Source organism: Crotalus tigris, unplaced genomic scaffold (genome assembly GCF_016545835.1).
Source record: "Crotalus tigris isolate CLP2741 ecotype Arizona unplaced genomic scaffold, ASM1654583v1 scf7180000024167.7108832, whole genome shotgun sequence".
Taxonomy (NCBI): Eukaryota; Metazoa; Chordata; class Lepidosauria; order Squamata; family Viperidae; genus Crotalus; species Crotalus tigris.
In genome coordinates this window covers 1,547,788-1,572,602 of record NW_024100417.1, presented here as the reverse complement: position 1 = coordinate 1,572,602, position 24,815 = coordinate 1,547,788, and the positions used below count along the sequence as shown (strand labels likewise).

Sequence of the window (24,815 nt, the reverse complement as noted above, 5' to 3'; positions counted from 1 at the left end):
TTAATATTCAGTGGGTAAAATCTGAAACACAACTAGCTATGAAATAAGCACAGCAATTCTGTATGGCTACAGCAATTCTGTAGCAATTTTTACAATCCAAAATTATCACCTGAAAATTCCACTGATTCAAAAGGTTATGATTTTTAAATGGATGTGTGATCTATTTAAAAATAGCCATTTACCATGACCCATCAGTTTGAGAAAACACAACTGTACTGCTTCTGCCCTTGAGTCTATCTGCAACTGGGCATCTTGTCTCCTGAAATAAGACAGGCAGCAGAACTGGATAAGGCTGAATAGTTTGGGTCAATCCTTCCACCATATTTTCAGCTCTCCTGCTCTTTTTCAGTTATGCTATAATTGTGCCTTGCTTCTGAAGCCTAACAAACAGCTATGTAAAATAATCCCAAATTGCAACTTCTTTGTCTGAGCAACATTCAACTGGCTTTTTTCCCTCTACACTACATACGCATGTTTGCTAGCTGATCTTTAACCAGACATTTTCAAACAATTGCTTTCAACTGGCTGTCACCCACGTGGGATCTGACATCACAGTACATCAAATAAATGTTTCTTTTTGGGGAGGGGAGGAGTGCTTTAATTGACTCAGGATGTCCAGTTCCTGTACTGACTGAATCATTGTTTCCATGAATGTGAGCTGCGTGCCCACCACCTGGGATAAAGAACTTATGACTTTCTACTGCTCTAACTTCTTTGATTTAAGCAACCTAATACTTTGTTTATGGAAATTTTGCCGCCTGGTTTATAACATTCAACATCTAAAAAAGCCAAGTCAGTATATTAGACAAAATCCCATGTCTGTCTATTTTGGTATTTTTTTAATATTCTTTTTAAATATGCCTCCATTCTTTCTATTATTCTATAAGAGTCTTACATTCATATAACAAAGATAGATGTGCCAAAATCTGAGTTTGCATTGATTTTTTGGTGAGGAAATGGTTTCCTTCATTTCTCAACAGACCATGCTTGCTGTACGAAAGGATTATTCATTCCCATTTCTACTTTAAGAAGATAAGAACAGGCATTATTCGTTTCTGCAGAATTCATCCAGGACAGTTGTGGGATGAATTTCCTGGCTGAGAATTTATTTTTAATATTGCCTATAGGAACGCTGCCAGCACATGCTGCCTTGTTCATCCTTTGAAGCCTTTCTCAATGTGGAGCTTTCTAAACATGTTAGCTCATCTATTCCATTATCCTCAACCAACACGACTATGTTGGATGAATATCACGGAGATTTTAATCCAACACATCCAAAAGGTGTGTTGGGTTAAAGAAGACTGTCATATGTTATGGTCAAGATGTATACCTCTCCTGAGTTAAAGATTGAAAGGAAGGAAATGAAGCTGTCATTTACAGTAAGACCAAGAACCGAACTGGTGTTTATTAAATAAAAGGCTGCACTTCTCTGCTGTTGTGATTGATTTCCTAGTTTACTGCTGCTTCATTTCCTATTTCATAGCTTCCTGACTTGCCAGAACAGCCATAAAAGTAAACTGAGATTTGTACTTGTGCTTCTTGAAAAATAAGAAATCTTAAGTGTTCCAAGTACATAGCCAAATACACACAAACAAACATGCACACCTTCAATCTTAATAAAGATCAAGGCATACAAAATGATTGACCATTTCACTAGATATTAAGGTAGTGAGGGGTAAACATATCAGTTATTATCAGACTTTTAGTTACAACGGTAGCATTGTTCAGATACTGAAAAACAGCATGGAAACAATCAGCAAAAGATAATAAAATGCCTCAGTAGCTGTAAGATACACTCTAACAGAAATGATCTCCTCCATTTACTGACTAAGTTCAGGACATAGATAAACTTCATAATTACAAGAGAAGTGACCCTTGGATTTCAGGACCCACTTGACTAAAAAGAGACTAACAGAATAACAGAGTTGGAAGGGACCTTGGAGGTCTTCTACTCCAACCCCCTGCTCAGGCAGGAAGCCCTATACCATGTCAGACAAATGGTTGTCCAATCTCTTCTTAAAAACTTCCAGTGTTGGAACATTCACACCTTCTGGAGGCAAGTTGTTCCACTGATTAATTGTTCTAACTCTCAGGAAATTTGTTCTCTCCTTGATTAGTTTTCATCCATTGCTTCTTGTCCTGCCTTTAGGTGCTTTGGAGAATAGATTGACCCCCTCTACTTTGTGGCAACCCCTTAAATATTGGAACACTGCTAACACGTCACCCCTAGTCCTTCTTTTCATTAAATTAAACATACCTAATTCCAGCAACTGTTCTTTATACAGTAGTGGCCAAAATTGTGGAAACCTTTTGGGAAAAGTGTACAGTAGAAATGCCACCTTTGGTTATGTTTCCACCAATTTTTCTTCTAATTTCTTATAACTGTAGCCTTGTTCACTTAATGATACTATTTTACATCATTTCTGGGCAAACTCTTTGCACCATTACTTTAATTTTATTACATTTTACAAGTTCACTAAATGAAAGAAAAAAACCCAACCAACTTGATAGCAATCACATAACACACTGACAAATGTCCTCCTCTCAGCTTCAATACATGACATCAATAACTGAATCCTACTGTGATCTGACTGGCTCATTGCCAAAACAAGATGACACCTGATTGGCTCTCTAAACACGCATGCTCATTGGCTACAATCAGATGAAGGAAAGCTACCTGATATCAACCTAAGCAAGTTGTGCTTCCTTTTTCTGGTTATTTGGCTATAATTTTTCATAGAATATAGTACAGATAATTGAACAAACTTTGTTGCATTATATTTTTGATTAAATTATCTTTCCATTGATATATAATTTTATGGTACTACTCCCAAAAAAGTGGTGTTATTAGCCATCAAACCTCAAAAATACACTTTTCCCAAAAGGTTTCCACAGTTTTGACCACTACTGTATGTTTTAGCCTCCAGTCCCCTAATCATCTTTATTGCTTTTCTACTGATGATCTTCTAACTACTGATCATATACACAGAAGTGATCCTTCTATAGCAATAGCACTTAGACTTATATACCACCTCATAGTGTTTTACAGCACTATATAGAGTTAGCATTTTGTCCCCAACAATGTGGTTCCTCATTTTACTCACCTTGGAAGATTGGAAGGCTGAGTCAACCTTAAGCCGGCAGTTCTTAACCTTCTGCCGGCAGTCAGCAGAATTAGCCTGCAATACTGCATTCTAACCACTGCGCCACAATAGTTAAAGGTAACATACTTTGCTTGCTTCAAATGATAGATGCTGGAATACAGAATGACAGAAGCACCAGCATCTCCCGATTATTATTCCTTCAGAGCTCCCATGTTATTCACCCTCTGTTCAAGGACTGAGCTACACACTCTGCACTGTATTTGGAATATGCAAGAGAACTGGCATAAGAGAAAGCAATTCAAATGTGGAAGGAAGAATAAATGTAATATTTATTACTTTCTGTACTTTTTAAAGGATTCATTGAGTTTTTAGAACAGGAAAAACACTACAAAAATTCTTCTGTCACAGGATAAGATCTTCAGTGAAGGAAATGTTAATCAAGAGGTAATAAGAAAAAAAAACCCTAAACTCTTGGATAAAGCAAACAAAATATTTTGAAGCAGACTTCCTGCTATCTCCATTGTAGGGAATATGTGCTCTAAAATATGTAGTTTAAGAACACTATAAGGATTCTGCTTCATAAGAAATATGATACACTTAGTCTCACAGTCTCTCTTTTTGTCTGTTCTTTCACAACCATTAACATCCTAGTATCAGAACAGACATTTCTTTAGAAGTCTTAATAATCCAAACCATGATGTTTCACGATAAATCTTGTCCCTGATCAAAATTAACATCTTTGAATTAAAACTATATTCCACACTGCAAGTCATCTGCTATGCACTGAATCCTAATTTCCTTAAATATGTGTGACTTAAAGAAAGATTCAACCCCTTTACTTCATGGTTCTATCTTTTCACATTTGGTCCCTTTTTTGAACATCTTCAGATGAGACCACTAAGGGCCCCACTGGAAACAGATTAGTTTTATTTGCTGCAGGATATCAGAAATGATGGAATGAAAGTTATTTATTTACGGCCTTTATTATTTTTGCAAATAACTCAAGGTGCCGAACATATCCGACATGCTTTTCTCCTCTTATTTTCCCCACCCTGTAAGGTGAGTTGGGCTGAGAGAGAGTGACTGGCCCAAGGTCACCCAGGCAGGCACCTTTCATGGCTGTTAGGAAAGTCTGAAAATGATAGTGTTCCAATTCAATGAAAAATATTTAACAAATAAAAATAATGAACATTTATCAAGAGGGCAAGCCTCCAATCCACATGTAACTTTCTTACAAATCAAATCTGGCAGGGTTTAGTGAGAAGAATCTACTCATGATTACATGTTTTGATACAGGAAGACCTACAAAGAAAACTCATCATTCCTGAGCCTTAGGGATTTGTGAATATGAGGGATGATGGTTGTCCGTGGGCAACATTTGTAGCCACCCATTTAAAGAACAAAATATAGCTATAACAGACAGTAACTGAGAGAACAGAAACAGCTAAGAGCCAGGGAAGCGATGCTTAAAGATCCAAGGGCTAGGATTTCCCCTCCAGTTGATAGAAGAAGAAAATAACTTGCTGGCCAGATTTGGATTAAAACTAAACATTTAGAGGGGACAGAATTAATTAGATATTTTCCCTTTTCCTGCTCTTTTGATTAACTACCAGCCTTCACTGACTGCTTTTCATTAAAATGATCAAGTACTGTGATCCTCAGACAACTTTTATGTTTTTTGGAATTGTTGTGGACCTACAAGCATAATGTGCCTCACAGGAATTGTTGCAAAGTAAACAGTCTAAAAGTGTTCAGCATTCTGCAAATCCAAAGCAAGATATCGAGAGGATTTTTCAAAAGTAAGAGTATTAAGATAGGACCACAAGCACAGAAATACCCTTGTGGAAATCCTCCCCCTCTCTAGGCCATCCATTGTGCTGATGATAGTAAAAAGTGTCGGAGGAACTCTTCCCTTTCCTGGGCACCTGCCATGGCTAACTGTCTCTTCCAGTTACCGGGAGGCAGACACTGCAGGCCTGCCTCTGCTCAGCTGTCCCAGTCCCGTGATTCACCAGAGGCTGTGCCATTCCCTCTCGGAGGGCACGTCCTCCTCCAAATTGCTACATTCCACAAATTCCTCTTCCCTGACACCACCACGTGAACCAGTTGGACAGCTCTGTTAAAAATAACCTAGTGGGGCAGCCTTCCAGCCAATCAGCCTTCAGTAACATACTAGCCTTGGTGGTGCACAACTCAAGTTACACCTGCTGTCTGGGGCAAGTCAAGTGCAGAGCTAGTTTCCTGTGAGCTGCCTAAGCTCTCTGCCCCACCAGAAGAGAAAGAAATGCCCCTTGCCATACACGGTCCAGACTCTCTCCCCACAGTTGCACACTGGCCACCATTCAAGGGCTCCAGGTTACCACAGGTCAGCGTCTCTCCCTCCTTCTCAGTCACTCCTCACAGCAGCTGGGGGATCAGTTCCTGTGTCAATAACTGGCCCACCCTTTAGCCAAGTATGAGCCATTTATTGTAGGCGTTTAGATAGTGGTCTGGGATTCCTGAGGCATCCTACTTCTTGCATCTGCCCTGGATAAAGCTGTCTACGGTTCTTCAGAACCCTGCTCTCCAACTTGCCTTTTGACCCACCCATGTTAGAATGTTATGGAAGGAACGTCTCACCAAGTTCAATCTCTCTACAGTTGAGAGTGCTTTTACAAGAAGAGCATGATATAAGGTTTTACCAGTCAATTGTTAGGTGATGGGCCCACAGCTTTGTGTATCTCTAACAAGCAACATGGGCTTGGTTGGAATTTCTGCAGGCTGGTTTTGCTGGGAACATCCAGGTGCAAATGATTTTTTTCTTAGGTAATGTACAAAATACTCAAAATACCCAACTTCTTATTATTTGCAAAGCCTAGTGTACACTTCCCACAGAAAGTAATTCACGCTGCAGCATCACAAGAGGATATTCCAGAACAATCCACAGTTATTTAGGCAGAGATCACATGCCAATGAGGCACTGGTACACACTCTAGAAAATGATCACCTGCCCTATATGTTTCTTCATATGAAAATACAGTTCTAGAGTACACTGAATCATTGCTTGAAAAATGAAAGACTATTTCTAGATTTTTTTCTTATTAACCTAGATAATTTTCACAGACCTTCTTCATCAAATCAGTTATAATATTCCTTGCTAAATCACATGTAGAAATATAACATGTGAACTAGGGTTCAGCAACAATTTATGTGACTTAGGTGATACTTTTGCTATGCACTTATTTTATTCCAAGAAAGATTGCAATTGATTTCTGGGCCACAGGTACTACATGAAGTATCTTCATGTATAAATAGCTCAGACATTAAAATGTATTAGGGATCTGTGAAATAAAATGTTTCTTGTGAAAACATGTGAAATTGTGCATTGATTGATCACTTGCATGTGAATAAGCAGCACACAAAACATAGCGATTAATTATCTTCTGGCATAACACACAATAAGCCTATGTTATACACCTGATAAACTGTCACTAAACTGCATACTGTTTCCTTATCCTGAGGAAATTTTATCTTCATCTACCCTTTAAAAAAAAATTCTGATTCTTAAAATCCAAGTATTAATAAATTACCATGTGAAGCAATTCAGAGAATGACAACACTGTGTACTAGGCCTGTGAAAATGATTTAGGGGGCATTGTGCAAAGTATTCTTCCGAATCCAATGCAGAGCATTCTTCCAAATCCAGTGCAGAGTATTCTTCCTAATCCAGAAGCAGCTACAGCCACTTTGCTTTGCATGACTACTTCAAGGCATTCCCAAAATCTACCGTCCATGTGTTCTTGTGTCCAGAAGCTACTTCTGTAGAGCAAAGCAGAAGAGTCTATTCTGGTGGATCCAACATCTTCTAGATGTCCGTGTGTGCCCAGGAGTCTATTCTGGTGGAATAGACGTCTGGGCGCACACACACATCTAGAAGATCTTAGATTGCCTCAAAGTAGCCATTCTTTGAGTGGTTGGATTTGTTTTAGAGGAGATACTCTACTGTGCCAAAGGTTTCTCTCACAACAGTGGAAGAGTAAAGACAAAACTATAATATATCCATTATCCAATCTATCATTAAACTGGAAGGGTGCAAGAGATTCCGATGACTAATATTCAACTTTGTTATCCAAAAACATTTGCAGAGCGAACTATCAGCTTCTAGCTTGTTTAGTCTTCAAGTTCTCAACCAGTCAGCCTTGAATCAGTGGACAACCATGAATCGTTATGGACAACCATGGCTGCCATGTAAAACAAAGCTAAGCACAAAATTTTATGGACAGAAATCCTCAAACCACTTCAGTCAGTACTTCAGCAACTGGTGCTGCTACTGTTGTTATTACAACCCACACTGTTGCAAATAGCACTGTAGTCTGCTTGCTACAAGGGAGCAATGCAGTACCCAAGGCCATATCTGAGAACTTTAACAGAATACTTAACAGAGTATCTAGTGCTTCAAGCTTCCTTCTAATCAAAGAGATTATGGACTCTTTTCCAAGGCAGCCTCTTGCAAACAGAACAGGGCTTACAGAAGCAGGATGCCTACACCAGATTCCATTAATCAAGCATCTTTTCCCACCTTATATAAAAAAAAGATAAGCATATTAATTGACTAGTTCCTTTCTCCAAATATTCTTGGATGGTAGCCAACAAGAAAAATGGCTCTATGCTACTTATTGCAAGTAGATAGAGTATGGAATAAATTGCTAATGAGTAAAAAAAAATGAAGTTATTATGCAGCAAAATCTAAAATACCAGTTCTTAAGTTGTCAGGTTAGAAAAGCAAAGGCAGAGCAGGGTTGCTGTTTCTTTAAGTGATTGCCAGATGCCTCCAAGTGGCTGGAAAAACCAGTTTGTATGCTTGGCTTTGAAGAACAAAGGGCAAACTTCCCAGCAGTACTCCAGATATTTCTGGAGAAATCTTTTTTAAAATGTCTGTTCAGAAATCTCCCATTCCTTTCAAGAGCTCTCGGGTCGTGTGGCCCTACTAAACTGTGTACAGAGGAGTTGGCTAAAGAAAGCTAAGGTGCAATGTGGCAGCTTCTTAAGTTATAGAAAGGTACAGTTTCTTTTCTTAATTACAGAATGATGCAAAGCAGGAGTACATCAATCAGAAAAATAAGTTGTTAAAAGAAATATCCAGTCCAGGGATCTAACCAATGTCTTTAGTTGCCTTACAAACAAATAAAATAAAACAAGGATGTTAGTGAACCTGATTAATTTCCTCAACGTAGAAATATTTAGCCCATTTAGGGGCAGGCTTTTCAGTAAGGATTGTAATAGCATTTTTATTTTTAGAGGATTAACAACTCTGGATAGACAACTACAAAGCAACAAATAGTTACAGTTACTATATAATGGTCATCTGTAGGGCAATCCCAGTATGGAAGCCCTCATCATGTTTATGAAATAATCATTACAATAACAACCTGTAATTTAATATTGAGGGAGAGTTAAGTAGGCACCCTAACTTTTGCCAATCATTTTCAGCAGCCATATTTCCTATCAGCATCCCAACCAATTACTTAGTTGAAGAGTGCCCTGTGATAACATTAAAATGATCCCAACTGAATGTGTTCTTCCCAAGAAATTTGCCATTGCCCTGCCAATCGAAAAGGAAAGATTAATATAACCTATGCAATGAAGATCAGATTAAAGAGATATCTTAGATTCTGGAAGCACCATAAAAATAGGAAAAAAAATATATGTACCCATTTTCATATGATTTTTTTTTAATTCATAGCTGCTTCTTATCTCCTATCCCCAAATTAAGCACAAAATAAGCTTGCATTATCAGAGGGGAGAAAACATTGTTAAGCTTAAGGAAGCTCAGACCTCGACTTAAGCAAGCTCAATTAAGCAGGCTTTGACAAAAACAATGTTGTGCTTAAAGCAACAGGCAGTTACCTCCCTATCCCTGATTCATTTGGCAAGATTATTAACTTGGTGTTTGCTAACAGAACAATCATTCCCATGGAAATATTTCTTTGAGGTCACAAACAACATTATGACATCACAAAAGGAACACTTGGTAGAACAGATAAGTGGGAAGGAGCAATGCAATGATTGTTTATGCTTTATTTTATAAGATGCAGTTCAGATCTACCCAGGATTAAAGCCTTCCAGAGAAAGAAGAACCAGATACTAGTACAAAGGCAAACTAGTTCATTCAAACTCTGCTCCAATAAATAAATTTAAGATATGGAAGTATGTCAATTTTTCACATTCAAATCAAATCAAAAGGGGGGAGTTTCATTTTACCCTTCTTCTTTTTTAAGTTTTCCAAAATTTTATGAATTCCATATGAAGAACTAACCCAACAACAATAAAAGATCTAGGCAAAATAGTTATTGTATTTCTTCATCCCCAGCTTTTAAAGAAAAACGAATGTAGGGATTTTCAGATCCTGAGCTCTCCATTTTATAGTATAAGGATATGTTTGCCTGTCTTTTACGTTACAAGTGTCTTGTGTTAATGTCTCATGTGTTACCTCTCATACTATCATGTTACAAGAGTAATAGATAAAATAGTATCATTCCCCCACTGTTGAAGCCGAACCACTTTGAAGTTAAGCATTGGTTCTAATGAGGTGCAGGGCCTATCATGGATGAAGTCCTACCTTTATTAGGCATGCTGTTTTGAGGTATTGGAGTTTGTGATTTCCTGTGTAACAGGTATGCATGAAAAAAAAAACTCAAACCACATAAATTTTTATAGCATTTTGAATAGGTTTAAAATTTGCATGTTATTACAGTAAACAAACACAGCCTTCTTATCTCACGGCCTGGCCACAATCAATGAGTTAGCCTTTAAAGCAGCTTTTCCGAGGAGACTGGATGTCCTACTGAACTACAGACTTTCCCTGCCAGAATTTCTTTGGTTAGCCTGGAGAACTCTGCTTTAAGATTTTAGAAAACACTAGGTTGTCTTAACTTAAGACACACCTTTAATAGATCAATTAAAAAAATCAAGATGGAAGAGGCTATCCGTCTTTAAAAAAATGCAGCACGTTCCTTGATGTGTGTTTTCAAAAATTAGTTGCTCCATATTCAATGGGATTTACTGAGTTTAGAATGATAGTTCAAATCAGAGCTCCAGCGTCAGAAGCAAGAAAATCACAGATGTGGCAACAAAGAAAATCAAAATACAGGTACTGTAAATGGGTAGTGAGTAGACCTTGGAAAGAATGTGGTGTTTTGTTTGTGACCTGCATTAGAGGCCAGATATACCACCTTTCACACCCAAAGGCAGGTATGTGGAATCCTCAAGCAGACAAAAATCAATCTTCCTTTGACAGGAATGAACTTCCCAAACCAGTTCATCAAGTCAGGCAGAAAGAAGAGTGGGAGGGAGGAAAGAGGTGAGGCATAAGGGAGTGGGAGGGATATATAGTTTAAGGGAATTACAAAGGAAATATGAGTCACCGATCCAGGGAAGAAGAGTCCAGCATTCTGTTTATTCATTTCAATATAACCACCCCCACAAGCCGTAACCGCTTCACAACATGGCTTCTGGAAATCCATTGTCTTCATTGACCCAGGAGATAAAATATATCAAACACCAAGTAAGCCAGAAAGCAGCCAATTAAAAGGCCAGGAGCAAAATCTATTTTTAGTTTGTGAGGCCTACACATTAGAAGTATATATTTTAAACTGCAGAATGTTTATAAAAGGCAATCCCTACTATCTCAATACCCAATGGTAGACTTTTATAATGTTCTAATGCACACTCATGGTAAAAGGATGGTTATTGTGCAGATTAAAGTGGCACTGAAACTAGTATTACAGCTAAAACTATCAGATTCAGAGAGAATTCTACAATATCTGACAAATAGATTTTCTGCAAAAGTTATCCTTCTGCAGCCTCCAAGTTTCACTGCATGACAAATATAGTCCTTGGCTTATGACTGTTCATTTAATGACAGTATGGAATTACAAGAGTCATGGAATGTATGCTTTAAGACCCATAAAGCACTTCTGGCCATTGCAAAATTCCACTCACACAATTGCAATCTAGGTGTTTGGCAACCTGTTTGTACTTATGACTGACTGGTAGCCAAGCACTTTGTGATCATGTAATTGCCATTTGCAGTCTTCTCTGTTGGCTTCCCTAGAAAATCAATGCCGTAGAGCTGTGACTCCCCCCATCCCAGGCAAGCATTTGAGAGCAAAATGGCAGCCTGCCAAGCAGAGATGAATTCCTTCGATAGGCTGCAGAAACAGAGATCAGATCCCAAAAATCTGAGCTCTATTCCTGCAGCCCTTTGGAGGAGTTCCCCTCCACACACCAAAGGGAGCTGAACTCAGTAAGCAGCTCTTTGGCTTCATCCACTTAACAACCCAAAAGACTGGTTGTTGACTGGTCCACAATTGGGAGTGCTGGGACTGTGGTCATTAAATGACACGGTCATGTGAACATCTTACTTAATGACTGCTTCACTCAATGACTGAGATTCTGTTCCCAATTTGTAAGTTGAGGACTATCTATACCTAATTTCCAATTTCTTCAATTAAATATCCAAATCCACCATACTATGTTTTGGATTATTAGACTACAATGGTTAGCTGGCCTATTTAATTAAACCAATGTACTTCCTGAATAAATATAGCCCCTTCTTTCTTTTCTTTATAAAACTTTAACTACTGTGCACTTGTTTCAGATTAAACTTAGAAAAATGGAAATCCTTGTTCAACTATCAAGGTCCTCAGATAATACTTTCTCTTGGAGATGAGGGGCTAGAGCAGTGGTTCTCAACCTTTTTAATGCCGCGACCCCCAACTGGTCATAAGTCGAGGACTACTCAACCGGTCGTAAGTCGAGGACTACTCAACTGGTGCAGCACCATTTGCAGAATGGGACTTTTGGCGGGCTCAGCAGGGCAGAGACAGCCTGGACAATTCCTATTGGCTTTTGAAAGCCAATAGAATTAGACTCTATTCAAGAGAGTCTATTCTATTGGCTTTCAAAAGCCAATAGAATAAAAGGGAGTAGCACAGCTAAAGAAAAGGGGAAAAAAATGACGTTGTTTGGCGACCCCCGTGAAATGGTCGTTTGACCCCAAATGGGGTCCCAACCCACAGGTTGAGAACCACTGGGCTAGAGTGACTATTGTTGGTTGCCTCAGTACTATATTTCTAACCTGTTGAATATAAGTTATTACTTATCACTATATTTTGTCACTGTACTTTTTATTCTACATGTTGGCCATTGGAATTTCATTCCACGAAGAATCATTTTGGAGCAGCATGCAGGCTTCTGAAAATAAATACAAGAAAGCACAACTCAACTATGATGGCTGTGAATACAGAAGGAAGAAGTGGAATTGGTATACCTCCTTGAATTTTTGGAAGGAAGGTGGGAGATAAGTATGCTTAAGTGAACAGCAAATAATCAAGCTATTGCTCTTGGGTCTTTCGGAAATCCAGCTTCAATCACGTAAGTTATAAAACCAAATCTCACTCACCATACATTTTGCCCTCATCTGAGAGGATAATCTTCCGCCGACCACAGGGCGGATATATTGCCAGTGCCTCCTGGAAGCTTTGTTCAATGTCTGGACTCCATACTCCTTCGGCATCATTGTCCAGACTTTTGTCCATTCCCTCTTGTCCATCTTCTCGCCCCTCCCCAGGGCTGCCGCTGGTGTTCCAGCTGTTGGACGCTATTGTGATGGCTGCTCTGGGCTCTGACCCTGAGCCCCCAAAGGCAATTTGTCAGCCTAAAACAAGCAAAGAGGGTTGATTAATGAACTGCCATTGAGCATAGATGGCATCCTAAACCTCCAGATTGAAGTTAAAAACAAATTTGGAACCACATAAACATCAATAGGGTGAGGACCCAACTTTAAACATTTGTTTCATGGTATTTTTAAATATACATATTAAACACTTTTATAGATGATGTCCTAGCTATTATAAATTTGCTGGTCATAATTTGTAGCAATGTTTCAATGCTTTTACATACTTCTGCCTGTGTAACATTTATCCAAGGAAACCAAAGGCTATTTTCTCATATATATATATATTGAATATATATTGGATATTTTTAAATATTCTGGCTCTGGCTCAAAAAGTTACTTAAGCAATAGGACTTCAAACAAAATTAGTATCAGTAATTTAATCCTTCCCATACATACCACTGTCCCACTCCCAGATAACATGTAACAAACATAGGGAATATGACCTTTAAGAAATGAGGATTTAAATTATTTTCTAATCATCTTGGTTGTACTTTAGCCTACATTAAGAAACAAGTATTTAAACACTGATTTCAATAACCAGAATTTGTCTAAACCCATTCCATCGTGATTAACTATACTGTGACTATTGGAAAAGGCCATTCAACATTTTTTTTTTAACAGTAATGTGGTTTGGAGAGATTTTCATTAGCACAATATACTTCTGTTTAAGCAAAACTCTGTGTCGTGAAAATAAATTGATAACATAATGAATTAAGACAAATCAAACAGTCTATTCAAGGATTTAATGTTCATCAAGTTGAACATTAAAACTACCATTTTCTGTGTGTGTGTGTTGTAAATAATCTGTAATTTTCAGAAAGATTCTGCAAAGATCCAGACCCCTGTTTACAATTCAGCGTTATCTGTGAGCCTGGAAATTGTACCTGCTTCTTCCTACACACTACTCCAAAGCAACCGGGTGTTTTGCAATAACTTGTTTGGGGGCTATAGCACCACCAGCAGCTGCTCATGGGGTGATGAGAGCAGAGAGGTGTCTCCTGCGGCAGGAAGCTTCCGGAGAGAACACAACTAAGGTGTCCAATGCAGATATCTCCTTTTAAAGAAGCTGTAGAGACAACGAGCTGGCTTAATGTTTCATGTTCTCTCTCTCTTTTTTAAAGGAACCTCTTCTCTGCTGCTCTATGATGTCACCTAATCTCCCTCTTGCTTCCCTCCCCCTCCCCTTTCACCCACCCCACCCCACCCCTTCTTTGGAAACAGCGTAGCCAAATAAGGAGATCAGAACTACAGCAACTAGCCAAAGCGAAGGGGAGGGATGAAGGGGAGACTGCAGTCCACACAAGGCTCTCCAAACACACTCTTCTCCACTCTCGCTCTCTTTCCTACGCTTGTTCCCTCCTCTCTCAGACACATACACACCATGCAACATGCACACAGCTGTACAAAATGATCAGGGATCCTCATGCTCCCAGAGAACGTTCTGAAAGCATGGGATGCAACAAGAATTTCAAGAGCAGGATGTAGAAGTACGTATGTCCACAGAACAACTTTGGAAGAGCCTGTGAACACGTTAAGGAAGGGTGGGTCTGACTCCAACAATCTTGGAAAAAAAGGCTATAGTGGCAAAGTTGTTTTTGTTGAACATCAGCTTCTGTGTCTCTTTCCTCCCTCACATATACAAAAGATATTAATAAGATTGAACAAGTCCAGAGACCGGCAACAAAAATGGTGCAAGGTCTGAGGGGCAAAATATATCTGGAGAAATTGAAGAAACTGAACACAGGTAGTCCCTGACTTACAACAATTTGTTTAGTGACCATTCAAAATTACAACTGTACTGAAAAAAGTGGCTTATGACCATTTTTAACACTTACGACCGTTGCAGCATCCTCATGGTCACGTGATCAAAATTCAGGCTCTTGGCAACTGATTTATATTTATGACAATTGCAGTGTCCCAAGGTCATGTGATCCCCTTTTGTGACCAACTGACAAGCAAAGTCAATGGGGAAGCCAGATTCATTTAACAATTGTGTTGTTAACTTAACAACTGCGGTGATTCACTTAACAACTGTGCCCAGAAAGGTCGCAAAATGGGGCAACATTCACTTAACAAATGTTTCTCTTAGCAACAGAATTTTGGGGCTCAACTGTGGCTGTTAAGTTGAGGGGTGACATGAATGAAACCTTTAAATATATTAAGTGTATGAATAAGATTATAGATAGCAATAATTTCAACATTAAGCAAAAATCACAAAGACAGGAGCATAACCTTACCCTGGTAAGAGGGAAGTTTAAAAGTAATGTTAGAAAGTATTTTACTGCACAGAGAAAGTAGTGGAAGCTTGGAACCAACTGCCAGCAGAGATAGCGGGTCAATCATCGGTATAACTGAGCTTAAATATGCTTGGGATAAACATGTGTTCATCATCTGACAAAAATTTAAAAAAATAATATAAATAAAAATAATTAAATAATAAGTATATAAACTAAAAAGAAAACAACCCCCCCCAAAAAAAGTTCAAAGGGCAGACTTGATGAACTACTAGATCTTTTTCTGCTGTCTTTTTTCCTAATTTCCAGATAGTCCCTACCTTATTTCTCCATCTTTTTCTCCCATAAAGATGCACTTCATAGAACTTAGATAGGAGCACAACAAGAAACTTCTAATGCTATTCAGGGGAGAAACCAGCCAAAAGGGTGGGCTCCATGTTTGGATCCTTTCAAAGAAAGACATTCTTTTCTGTCTCTGTTCCCCACTTGCTTGCTATCTCAGAGCACAATTCTTACTACTGCCCAGAGGAAGAAGGCAAGTTAGTAGAGAAGGGCATTGCTAGCGACAGCTGCTCTCCTGCAGGCTCTTGCAACTGCCAGTTTACTCAGCTGTTCAAAAAAAAAAAAAGAGGGGGGGGAGAGTGACCGAGTGGATAAGCAATGGACGAAGCAGCAGTAGGATCAGCAAATTTCAGTAAAGGGCCCTGAGCAGATCCCAGCAACTCCAGCTGGCAGCATTGACTCGGCTGAGAAATCTTCTAACAGGGGCATTCAAATAGTAAGGAATTTTTCTCAAGCTGAGATCACTTCATGCAGTTCCCCACCTGAGATTCATCCTTCCTTGAGAAAGGACCCTGGAACATCTTGATCCATGTCCTTGTCCCGGAATCAAGAGTGTACCATGAAGAAAACTGATGCTACTTATTTTTTTTACAAAAGACCATCTTCCCTGCCTTGTTCCGGTTTTCCAGGAATTCAGGAATGCCAACAGCAATCAGCCAAACCATCAATAATGAAGAACTATGGAAGCAATCAGGTGTGAAAAGGTGTTTTGCAAATGTCAGAACGTTTTTTTCACATTTTAGTAATTTTAGAAATCTTTTCACGTTTCAGATCTTTTTGTTTATCAACAGATTTGAAACAGCAATTGTTATCCTAAAGAGTAGGTACCTTTTTCTTTCTGCCGTTCATACAGACACAGAATAAGTCATCTTCACTCAGCCTGGGTTTCTGTGACTCTCAGAATTCCCAATCAACAAGGCCATAGCCCTGCTAAAAGAAACTTCTGGGAATTATGGTCCAATATGTCCAATGCCACTATGCTGGAGAAGACTGGTAAAACATTTGTTTTTCATAAAAACGAGTCCTCTAGTTGAATTTAATCATATTCAAGGGGACATTGACTTTATGGATGTTTTTGAAATCAAAAGGAATTGGGGGGGGGTGAGACCTTGAAACTTTACTTGCATGCTTAGACCTTTTTTTTATGATAATGGAAGTGTAAATTTCAAGAATTGTGGCAGCATGGGAAGATGGTGGAAACTGGACTCAGAAGACCTACCTTCTTGGAATTGAACTTCTTCAAACAAATCATAAAAAAGAACCCTTCCTGGGGATATTTATTATTGCCCTGTTGAGAACAGAGATCACTGAAAAGTACTTCTAGGCACTATTGTTGATAATTAGCAGGATAAACTGTTAATCCAGAATTTTACATCCAATTGCTAGGAAATGACTCCTAAAAATCAGTCAGTCAGATGGCAAAACATGTCCTTATTATCAGTGCTGAGGAAGGATTTTTTTAATGTACCATTTTCAACCCAGAATACAGCAAAGCTACACAAATTAATACTAAAACAAAGCATAATACAAATCACATTACTAAACATTTTGATACTTTGTTAAATCAAAGCACAATTCATCTTAGTGTATCTTGCAAGCACACTATTTGTAATATCTTCAGTTAAGCAACATGAATTGTCACCAAGCTTACTCCTATCTGCCAACTCAAATCCCATGTCATTATTTTAATTTTATTTTGGAATATGTATATTAAATATATATTCATATTCTGCTATTTCACAATGCAGTTACAAAAATAATACAGACTGAAACACAAAGGTAATAGCAAAACAAAGCCCAGTTTCTCATTTTTTAAACCATCCAGATCTAGGCAGAAAACTGTATTTGAAATGTGCTGTTCCCTTACTGATCCCTATCCTCTATTGCAGTGTTTTTCGAATACTGGCTGAGGAACTCTGGGAGCTGAAGTCCACATGTTTTAAAATTGCCAAGTTTGAAAAACACTGTTCTACTGCATATGCAACCAATCACTATAATAAACCTGGCTTCTCTCCAACATAATAGATAACAAGGCCTAGCAAACTTGAGGCTGTCCTTAGAGAGTGTCAGAATAAGGGAGAAAATACTACTTTAATGCCAGTATAGTCAAACACAGTTTAAAGCCTTTCTCATTCACAAGTTAGGAGAACAATATCAGGGAATATTGTAGAGGTTGTTTTTTTTTTTTTTTTAAAAAGACAATTATGCCATGTCCTTATGTGTTAATTAGCTTTGCTCTGGCTAATTAATGGAATCAAAATAACCAAATAAGCTACAATCAGGTAACTCTGAATGGCACAGTGGTATGAAGCCAAGTCCAAGTATGTCTGTGGAATAAATTCTGAATAAATGTTATTAATATAAAAATGTCTTGCTGCCCTTGAATAGTTTGTACTTTATAAAACTATATATCCTACTGCAGTGGCACCTATCAGGAAAAGACTTCTAATGCCGAACACTTAATAAATAGACCTTCAAAGCAATTCCAATTAGGTACTTAATAGCTTTCCAACAGTTCCTAGCATAAAAGATTACAATCTAATTAGCATCACTATGCTATATGTATATACTACATATCCTCTATCTTTCCATGAGTTTAAAAAATCAAGACAAAAAACCCTCAAGCTTCAAACTTCCACAGAAGGGAAGATCTTAATGCTAAACCAAATATGCAAGCTTCCTTTTAATGAGAGATGCCACCAAATAAATCTGGGCCATCTTTCTTGCAAAGCGGGTGCTCTGAATACTGAGCAATGGCTGATTTCTTCCCATAATTAAGGAGTACATGTAGAACAATCACAGAGCAGTTTGGAACTTGTTGCAATTTCTGAACAATAGTCTTTCCCAATGTTAGACCTTTCCAGATGTGCAGGATTCTAATTCCCCCTAATTAGGCTAGCTATGGATGATCGGATCTGTAGCACAACGTATAGTATCTGTCAGACAACAATGTTACAGAAGTTGCTATAAAGCTTGGCCCTAGTTGGTCCAAAATTTCTGGTTCTTGCAGGGAGAGTGCTAGCAAGCAGGCAAATCAGGAATTTGACTAAAAGTCTAATAGAGATTAACCCAAAGCTACTCCACCCAACTTTTACAAAGCAACAACAGAAACCAAGATGGAAGCTAATAATGCTGGGCGGGTTTTGTTTCAACAGTAGAATGCTGACTATTTTTAAATCAATATAGAGCAAAACTACAGCCGCCCCTGAGGAATTTTTCAGCATTTCATTTTGCTTCAGTATTCTGACATGCTAGACTTTATTCCACTGGGAATTGCAGCCCAGGGAATCTGCCTACTTAATACAATATTCATATCCCATTATCTTATGTATATTTTATGAAGTTGTATCTGAAGTAAAATGTACTTTATATTCCACACATTTCCAAATTCTTAATAAAAAGTATAACATAGAGCAAGTTGTCAGGTTAAGAATGCCCCAATTTAGGGACGATCCAACCTATTAAAGCAAAATTTGAGTTAAAAACACAATGATGATTATTCATTACACAATGCTAGTTATACAATAATACTGTTCCAATTTACATACAAATTCAATTTAAGGACAGATCTTGGGATCAGAACTTGTTTTTAAATGGTGGACTAAAAGTAGCTTACGTTGGGAAAAGATAGATATGAAGATGCAACTGTGAACTGATTAGGATGAGTTTTTGTTATATGAAGCAAGTCAGTGTTTTTCAAACTTGGCAACTTTTAAAATGTATGGATTTAAACTCCCATAATACTGGTTGGGTGATTCTGGGAGATGAAGTCCACATATCTTAAGAGTTGCCAGGTTTGAAAAAAACACTGTAGTAAATATATAAAAATTACAAAAATGGAGATTATAGTTCTAAATTTCTCTTAAAGGAAGGTCTCTCTGAATCAAATGTTCATTTGATTTGAACCTCTTAATTCATGACTAAACCCTTGCAGCAGAGTCAATGGTGGGATTCAGCCAGTTTGTACCAATTCGGCAGAACCAGTAGCTAATTTTTTGTTGCCCAGAATGGACTTCCGGAAATGGCATCCACACAGAGAACCGGTGGTTCACATATTTGAATCCCATCATTGAGTAGAGTCCTGTACATGTTTGTCTATTCCAAGCTTCACAAAACTTCATAGATTTTCTGTTTGTTCTCATGCTTTGTTCCACTTTCATCACTGTTACAACACACAGCACCTCTCTGTTAATATGCCATCCTTTAGATCTTAATAGAGATGTCAGTTAATAGGATGAACCTTGCCTGCTGTATTTTAGTGAGCTAACTATGTAGGAAGCTGAAGGAAAGTTCCTCCCCATCCAACTCTTTTCATTTAAGTTAAGGCATCATGAAGCTCTATCCACCAGTCTGTCTACTTTCTAAAACAAACTATTTCCAAGGAGGGAAGCCCCAAATATACAAATATACATTATCAATGCAGATTTGCATCTAGACAAAAATAAAGAATTTTTGTCTCCTATCTTCTAAATTATGTTATTGTATTCCTGCAGTGTATAAACCAGTTAATAACAGCCATAAACTGTCCAGACATGAAAGCATATCACTAAGAATTTTTCTAAGTACCTTAAAACAAGAATGCCAACGACAGCCACATCAATATAAGCTTTTTTCATGATGTTGATGATCATGATTGGTCTTTTGAGAGGCATACTAGAATGTTCCAGAAAGCAATAAAGACTAGGAAAACAATAAAATGTGATTTAAACTTTAGATAATACTCTTGTATTTAATAATATTCTTATTTTGTCATTTAAAACAGAGGTCCCCAACTCGGTCCATGGACCAGTACCAGGCCGCAGCATGCCAGCAACTAGTCCACACAAACAAGCAAAGCCCCATCTGCGGGATGCAGGCGGCACACAAAACCACACACTCTCTGATCCTTGGAAAAACCTCTCTCCGTGGAACTGGTCCCTGGTGCCCAAAAGGTTGGGGACCTCTGATTTAAAAAATTACAGGTCACAGGTATATTTTGAGATGCCTTTGTGACCTGCTATGTGATGCTAGGAACTGCAAGCTGTTCTCATGCTGCCTATTCCCTTACTCTTTCATATTCTGTTAGCTTTTTTGGGAGTTTCTCATTTGGCACCTGGAATAGCAAAAGGCATAATTTTTGGAAATTTAGGTAATACACTCATCACATAGCCTCAAGAAAAGCTCTTTCACTAGACTATGTTCATATTTATGAAGATGTGTCATTTATCCCAGTTCTTTTTATTGTGCTTTGCACCCATTGATGCAGAAGGAAAAGTCAATGAAATGCTACATCATCTGACATCAGCACCCAATGTTGCATCACTGACTACATCACTTCTGCATACCAGAAAGATTTATTTACTTATGGTTTGTTTTAAGAAAAATATCTCCTTGTGGTTATTCTTTCTGACCATGTTCTGAAGTATTTTTCATATATACAAAAAGGGGCGTTGGTCTTACCTGAACGCCTTTTCTCAGTACGGAGATGGATAATCCACGGATGGGTTTTCTCTGTCTGCCTGCTCTTGAGACCAAGTAGCCAAAGCTTGACACGCCCCCACTTCCTGTGGAGTCCATTCTTAACGAGGGCGAATTGGCTGATGATTGACGAGGTATTGGCTCTCAGCTCCCTACTAGCACCTGCTGGCCTTGGGGTGGATGTGGATTATCCATCTCCGTACTGAGAAAAGGCGTTCAGGTAAGACCAACGCCCCTTCTCCAGTACAGGAGATGGATAATCCACGGATGGGACGTACCAAAGCCTCACTGTCCCAAGGGGTGGGAAACAGATAAGGCCGGTAGATTGATCTCTGAGACAACTTGCTGGAGGACCCTCCTACCAAAGGAGGCGTCCGCCGATGCAAAGCGGTCTATCTTGTAGTGTCGTATAAACGGGGAAGGCGAGGACCATGTCACGGCCCTGCAAACTTCCTCAATTGACGCCTGGGTAGCCCATGCCGCCGAAGTTGCAGCGCTTTGGGTGGAATGGGCCATGAGATGACTTGGGGGCGGCAGGGATGATACATTGTAAGCTTCTGCGATACAGCTTCGGATCCACCTTCCAATGGTGCCCGCGGAAACTTTCCGCCCCAAGGTGCCCGCTTGGAAGGACACAAATAGGGCCTCCGATTTGCGGAAGGGTTCTGTACGCTTTATATAACGCCGCAAGGCTCTGCGGACGTCCAATGTATGCCACTGCCGCTCCCGGTCATGTGTTGGATTTGGACAGAAGTTTGGGAGAATTACTTCCTGTGTCCTGTGAAAGAGTGAATTCACCTTCGGTATGAAGGCAGGATCTAACCTAAGGACCACCCTGTCCTTGTGGAAAATGCATAGGTCGTTTCTGACTGACAGTGCGGCCAGTTCCGAAATTCGTCTGGCCGATGTGATGGCAATCAGGAACGCCACCTTTAGCGACAGGTGTCGCAAGGAAACGGTCGCCAATGGTTCAAATGGTGACCGAGTGAGTGCGTAAAGGACTCACGGTAGTTCCCAGGACGGGTACCTATGAATTACTGGAGGTCTGGTGTTATAGGCGCCCTTGATAAAGGCGCGGATCCTGGGGTGGTGAGCTAAGGGAACCAAATCCGTGCAGGTGAGGAGGGTGGACAAGGCCGCCACTTGCCTGCGGATGGTCCCTCCAAGAGGTAATCTACTATCTGAGGGATGTAGAGTTTGTGTAAGTCAAACTGCCGTTCCCTGCACCAAAGGCAAAAATTTTTCCAAGTGGAGTCATAAATGCGGTTTGTTGCCGGACGGCGTGAAGCTTGAATTATGGTAATGGCCCCGGGAGAGAATAGTTCCTGTGCCATTATCTGGCGCTCAAGTGCCAGGCGGTCAGTTGTAACCATTGGGATTCCGGGTGACTGATGGTTCCCTGGTGTAGGGACACTTGATGAGGGGGAATGTTCCATGGGGGCGACTGAGACAGGTTCATCAGGTCGGCGAACCACGGTCTCTGTGGCCAATATGGTGCTACTAGGATCACTTCTGCCCGCTCCTGAATCAGCTTGCAGATGACCGCCGGTATGAGTGGTAGTGGGGGAAAGGCATAAAGCAGACCCTGAGGCCACTGAGTTCTCAGAGCGTCCGTCCCCTCTGCTCGCGGGTTGAAGTAACGAGAGTAAAATCTGGGGAGCTGGGCATTGTCTGATGATGCGAACAGATCGAGGATCGGGTACCCAAACTTGCGGGAGATGTCTAGGAACAAGTTCGGGTGTAGCCCCCACTCCGAAGGGTCCACTGTGGTGTGGCTTAGGAAGTCCGCTTGCTGGTTGTTGACCCCCGATATGTGTTCCGCTTTTAGTGACTTCAGATTGGGCTCTACCCAGCTGAATAGGAGTCGTGACTCTGTCATCAGGGTTTTTGATCTGGTCCCCCCCTGCCGATTGATGTGCGCCTTGGCTGCTACGTTGTCTGTTAGGACTAGAACGTGGTGGCCTCTGATTCTGTCTTTGAATTGTTGCAAGGCTAGGTGGATAGCCCTGAGTTCTAGCCAGTTGATGTTGTTTCTCAGATCCATGGCGGACCAACGTCCCTGTACAAACTGGGAGTCCAGATGGGCTCCCCAACCATACAGACTGGCGTCTGTAGTGATGGTAACTCTGACTGGTTCCTTGAAGGGTGACCCCTTGGTCACGGCCCGAGAGCACCACCAGCGTAGCGCCCTGCGGATTTGTGCCATGACCCTGACTAGGTGGTTGGATGCGCTGGTGTTCTGCCGTTGGTAAGGGAGCAGAAACCACTGTAGTTCCCGTAGGTGGAGCCTGGCCCAGGGTACAATGGCTATGGCCGATACCATCTTGCCCAATAATTGGGAAAGTGTTAGTATCGGAACTGAACGTTGCCTGTGAACCCAGCGAGCCAGTTCCCTGATGCCGGCCACCCGGTCTTGGGAGAGATAGACCATACAGTTGGTTGTGTCTATCATGGCCCCCAGATGCAGCAGCCTGGACGAGGGAACTGTCTGGCTCTTCTGAAAGTTTACTGAGAATCCGTGTAATTGGAGGACGCGAATGACGGTCCTTACGTCCGCCTGAGCTGTCTGTAGGGATGTTGCTTGGATTAGTATGTCGTCTAGGTAACATTGGACGCGTATTGGGATTTTTCTCAGTTTGGCGGCTACCGCTGCTAGTATCTTGGTAAATACCCTGGGTGCCGAAGATAGACCGAAGGGGAGAGCTCTGTATTGGAAGTGTTTTCCCCCGTAACAGAAACGTAGGAACCGGCGGTGGTTTGGGTGGATGGGGATGTGAAGGTAGGCTTCCGTGAGGTCTATCGATGCCAGGAAGTCTCCTTCTCTGATGCTTCCCAGGATGGACTGAAGGGATTGCATCTTGAATTTTTTGTATGTGATGTAGCGGTTGAGGTTTTTTAGGTCCAGGATTGCCCTCCATCCTCCTGAAGTCTTTGGAACCACGAAGAGGATGGAGTAAAATCCTCTGCCTCTGTATTCCGCTGGGACCGGTTCTATTGCTTGAATGTCCAACAGGTGTTGGATGGCCTCCTGCATGAGTTTGCGTTTGGTGGGGTTCCTGGAGACCGAGCAGTTGATGAGTCGGTCTGGGGGTGTGACCAGGAACTCCAGGGACAGCCCGGACTGGATGGTTTGTAGTACCCAGTTGTCCGTGGAGGTCTGCTCCCACTGGTGGAAGAAGTGAGCTAGTCTTCCTCCAATGGGTAGGTCTATGTAGGAGTCATTTTGTCTTCCGGTACGGATGACCCGTTCCACGAAAGGGTCGTCTCGACTGGTTTTGTTGTCTGGGCTGGAACCCCGGTCTGTTGTAGGGGCGGCCGTACGGTTTGTTCTGCCTGGGAGTGAATGGCTTGGGTGCCTGACTGATAGGCGTGGTTGTCGGTTGGCGAAAGGACTGCCTACGAAAGTAAGGTGTGGTACGTTTGTCTGACCTTTTGTTCAAGTGTGCCATGACCTTCCGCTTGTCTTTGTTCTCTACAAGATAGGGGTCCAATGCCTCCCCAAACAGACCGTTGCTTGAGTAAGGGGCGGTCGCTAGCCGCCACTTAGCCTTGGTGTCAGTTTGCCAGTGTTTTAGCCATAGCATTCTCCTGGCAATTATGTTGGATGCTATGGATCTGGATGAAAAAATGGCCGATTGGAGCGTTGCGTCTGCAGCGTATTCCGTGGCTGCTACCATCTTAGCCAGGTCCTGGTGTGTTCGTATGTCCTCCATAGGAACTATGGTTTGTAGTTGTTGCAACCAGATGAGGGTGGCCCGGACAAAAAAGGAGGCCGAGGTGGCTGCTTTGATGGCCCATGCCGCTGTCTGGTGGGTTTTGCGAAAGGCTTGTTCCCACTTTTTGTCATCTGCCTTAAGGGCCTCCACTAGGTCCCCAGCCATGGCTGTCTGGGAGACCAAGGGGGTCCAGGCTTCATCTACTTTAGGAATTTCTAAGGCCTCATTGAGGTCTGTGGCAGTG

The 24,815-nt window shown here is 40.6% G+C and overlaps 1 protein-coding gene across 4 annotated transcripts in view; it reads right to left on the bottom strand.

The window, feature by feature from the left end:
* TEAD3 (TEA domain transcription factor 3) overlaps positions 1-24,815 on the bottom strand; it is a 123,920-nt gene that overhangs the window by 28,948 nt on the left and 70,157 nt on the right. For 3 of the 4 annotated variants that reach the window (XM_039323428.1, XM_039323430.1, XM_039323429.1), the window contains exon 2: positions 12,547-12,801. In XM_039323428.1, coding sequence (XP_039179362.1) covers positions 12,547-12,682 — 136 coding nt within the window. In that variant the 5' untranslated portion in view covers positions 12,683-12,801. Of the gene's footprint in view, positions 1-12,546; positions 12,802-15,880; positions 15,952-24,815 lie in introns of those variants that run through there. The other variant, XM_039323427.1, reaches the window with a different exon arrangement.